Source organism: Triticum aestivum, chromosome 7B (assembly GCF_018294505.1).
Source record: "Triticum aestivum cultivar Chinese Spring chromosome 7B, IWGSC CS RefSeq v2.1, whole genome shotgun sequence".
NCBI lineage: Eukaryota > Viridiplantae > Streptophyta > Magnoliopsida > Poales > Poaceae > Triticum > Triticum aestivum.
In genome coordinates, this window is record NC_057813.1 from 132345472 (window position 1) to 132348908 (window position 3437).

Genomic DNA, 3437 nt, shown 5'->3' on the forward strand with positions numbered 1-3437 from the left:
ATGAGAAGAAGGGTATCTTCCTTCTTGATGCTTACATTTTTAGTGGTTTATCTGATGAACTGAAGCAAAATATTGTCGTAAGTGATACACAGCTGAGAATCTGAACTGTGTGCTTGTATGCTTACGTTATTCTGTTATCACAATTTAACTTGAATGTCAGGTTGTTGCATCTGGGAGAAAGGATGTAGCAGAAAGAGCTGGGCAATTCTTCTCCGGTAGTTCCAAATTTGTGTACCTTACTAATATTTTCTTCCTGGTCCTCATCTTATGATGCTGAAATTTTAAGCTATCTGACATTCCAGGTCTTGACAAAACCATTTACTTAGTCGAAGGTGAATTTGGCTGCAGCAGGTTGCTTTCTTTCCTGAAAATAGCAAATATAAGCTAGTCGAGATATCGATTTTCACCCCTTCCATATATTTACCGTACTAACTAGTGTAACTATTATTGTCACAACTTGAACCGTATGCCATTTATTTTTACAGCAAAATTAGGTTGGTTAACGATTTGCTGGAGAGCATTCATTTTGTTGCTTCTACTGAAGCAATGTTTATTGGTGTTCGAGCTGGGATTCATCCATCAATTATCTACGACATAATATCAAATGCTGCAGGAAGCTCAAGGTTACAAGGATTATTGAATTCTTTGTGTTCTGTCTGAACTCGTGATACTTGTAGGTTTATATTTCAACTTATGATCATACAATTTATTGACAGGATTTTTGTGGAGGTGGTTCCGAAAATTTTGAGTGAAGATCCATTGCTTATTGATTTTCTGAAGTCACTAAAGAAACATGCTGTAAGTTCCTTTGCTTCTCCTTTGGGGTGTGGTATGGGATTCTTAGGATACTTTGCGCAATAAATGAACAGCGCAGATAATTAAGTATATCCTTTGTCTCCCTTTTATGAAAGAGGGGATTGCACAAATTAGAATGCTATTTCAAGTAAAAGATATAAATAAGTAGGTGACGTGCACATTTATTGCTACGAAGTTTGTATCGACAATGAATGAAGGCATCCTATGCGTATTGGAGCCATGACCGGTGGTTAGAGCAGGGTATCTGGGATGTGATATTGAAAAAGGAGGGCCCGGGACTAGCAATTGGAAGAGAGGAGATTTCTTGTTTGATCAAGGTATTCAATCCTCTTCCCGAAAATAGGGTAGGTACTGGACAGGAGATTAGATATACATGAGAATGTTGCCGCGGCAAAGGTGGCAGGGTGATGAAAAACCAGGGGCGCTTGCCGATCTGGGCGCCGGACCAGGAGCCCACTGTCATGGCATGGTGGCTGCAAGCGAACGCGCACACACCGACGACGCATCGCAAGGCCCTTAGGTCCATTGCCTTGCTTGTTCCATGGATGATCTGGAAACACAGGAACACGTGCGTCTTTGACAATGTGACACCCTCGATCGATTTGCTAATAGATAAGATCAAAGACGAGGCCCGCTGCTGGGCTAGCGCGCCGGTGCCCAGGGGCTTAGGGTTGTTCTTCTGCCCACATCCTGGGATGTACACTGATCGGCCTATGCCATTGTAAAATTCACCTCCTAGGAGGCTTGTTCTATCTTTCTTTTCAATGAAATGAAACGCAAAGGTCCTTTGCGTTTTCTCGAAAAATGAAAAACCAGGGGAGGGGAAATGCCGAAATGGTGAGAAGTGATAAATAGTAGGAGTATCGCACTGTACTACTCCTTGATAGATAGCAATCAAGTTACTTAAGGAAGCTAGCTAATCCCGTGGACTTACTCTTTTAGCAGCATACTTGAGATATTTCAGTGAAATTATTGCACACTTTCTTTTAACTATAGTTTGCATTTCAGTTTTGTGTCCAGTTCCATGCTCTTAATCTTGTAAGTCAAATCCATTTTTGAGAGATGATTAAATGGTTAATTAGTAATGTGCCACTCTGATCTTACAAACTGTAAAGAATATTGCTACTGCATGGCTGATTGCCTGAATGCTTCTGTTTATTAAAACAAAGTTTTCGCTCTTAAACAATATAGAGCTACGTGATGGATACAGCTAAAGCAGCAACATTCCCTCTGCCACTTCTAGCTGTTGCCTATCAACAATTAATACATGGTATGATGTTAAAGCTTCTTTACTTCCAACACATCTTGAAATTCTCCTGATAGCCTGAACATGCTAGTACCTTCTTATTCATGCACATTTTTTGTACTTATCTTCAGGTTCTTCAGCAGTAATTGGAGATGAATCCGCTTCACCGTTGAAGGTGTGGAATAACTGTCAGCTTTCTCAAGATGCTTCAATTTATCAAAATTATCTTAATCTAAATCATCATTTTGCAGGTTTGGGAACAACTATTTGGAGTAAACATCATAGATGCTGCCAGTCAACAAATCTATGATGCAAGCGAATTAGCTGACCAGCTTGTTATGGCCTCTAAAGCAGCAAAGAGGATCGGCTTTATTGGTCTTGGAGCTATGGGCTTTGGAATGGCATCTCATTTACTAAAATCAGGGTTCTCCGTAACTGCTTATGATGTAGGAACTCTTCTGCTCTTGTTCTTCCCAACTGCACAATTGACCGTTTGAATTGCTTCAGTTCAAAATATAAAGAATGAAAGGGTCTTCACTTGGTTTCTTCTGCATTAGTGCTTCTGTACATATGTTGCATTTCAAGTACCCTGAACAATTTTATGGATCATAGATTTGACATCTGTGGTTTTAAGCCTATAATTTTGCTAGATGGAATCGTGGATGGCTTAGATTAATCTTAAGGTATCAGAAAGGGCAGCAGTACTTCGAATAATGAACGAATAGATCACAAACTCTTCTCTTTTCAGTAGTCCATCGGGCGCTCTGAATTTACATAAATATACAGTTGAGGAAATAGGATACTGTTCACCCTTTTCAACTTACATATCTTTTGTTTGTAAACGATGTTATAGACCTACAGTGTTATGCATGTTCTTTTGTAAAAAAAAGTTCTTCGGATCCACATGCGAATAATTTAATACCCTTTACCCATTAGGTCTACAAGCCAACACTGGCCAGGTTTGCTGCTTTAGGTGGATTGACTAAAGATTCTCCTGAGGAAGTATCAAGAGGTATGTTACAATCTTCTAGTATAAAGTATAATTCTCGCTTCTTAAGTTTACATAAATTACGTATAACAGTATAAGCAGTACTATATGATTTTCTGACTGAATGAAATTAGTTCAGACCTCATTATTCTCTTGTATTTTTTTTTGTGCCATTCATCGAGTCAAAAGGTAAATGACATGTGGGCCCAGCCCCACATCATCATTACTTAACAGCAATATCATGGTAGTGGAAATACCATTTATGATATATCAACTGTGATACCATGTCTGAAGTATTAACCATAAATTGGTTTCAGATGTGGAAATCCTTATCATCATGGTTGCAAATGAAGTTCAAGCTGAAAGTGTCCTATATGGAAATGCTGG

The 3437-nt window shown here is 39.0% G+C and overlaps 1 protein-coding gene across 1 annotated transcript in view; it reads left to right on the forward strand.

The window, feature by feature from the left end:
• LOC123160810 (uncharacterized) overlaps positions 1-3437 on the forward strand; it is a 20874-nt gene that overhangs the window by 1495 nt on the left and 15942 nt on the right. The window contains exons 5-14 of the mRNA XM_044578645.1: positions 1-77; positions 161-215; positions 303-351; positions 486-623; positions 717-798; positions 2008-2086; positions 2194-2237; positions 2314-2508; positions 2999-3074; positions 3368-3437. Of these exons, the coding sequence (XP_044434580.1) occupies positions 1-77; positions 161-215; positions 303-351; positions 486-623; positions 717-798; positions 2008-2086; positions 2194-2237; positions 2314-2508; positions 2999-3074; positions 3368-3437 (865 nt within the window). The remainder of the gene's footprint in view (positions 78-160; positions 216-302; positions 352-485; positions 624-716; positions 799-2007; positions 2087-2193; positions 2238-2313; positions 2509-2998; positions 3075-3367) is intronic.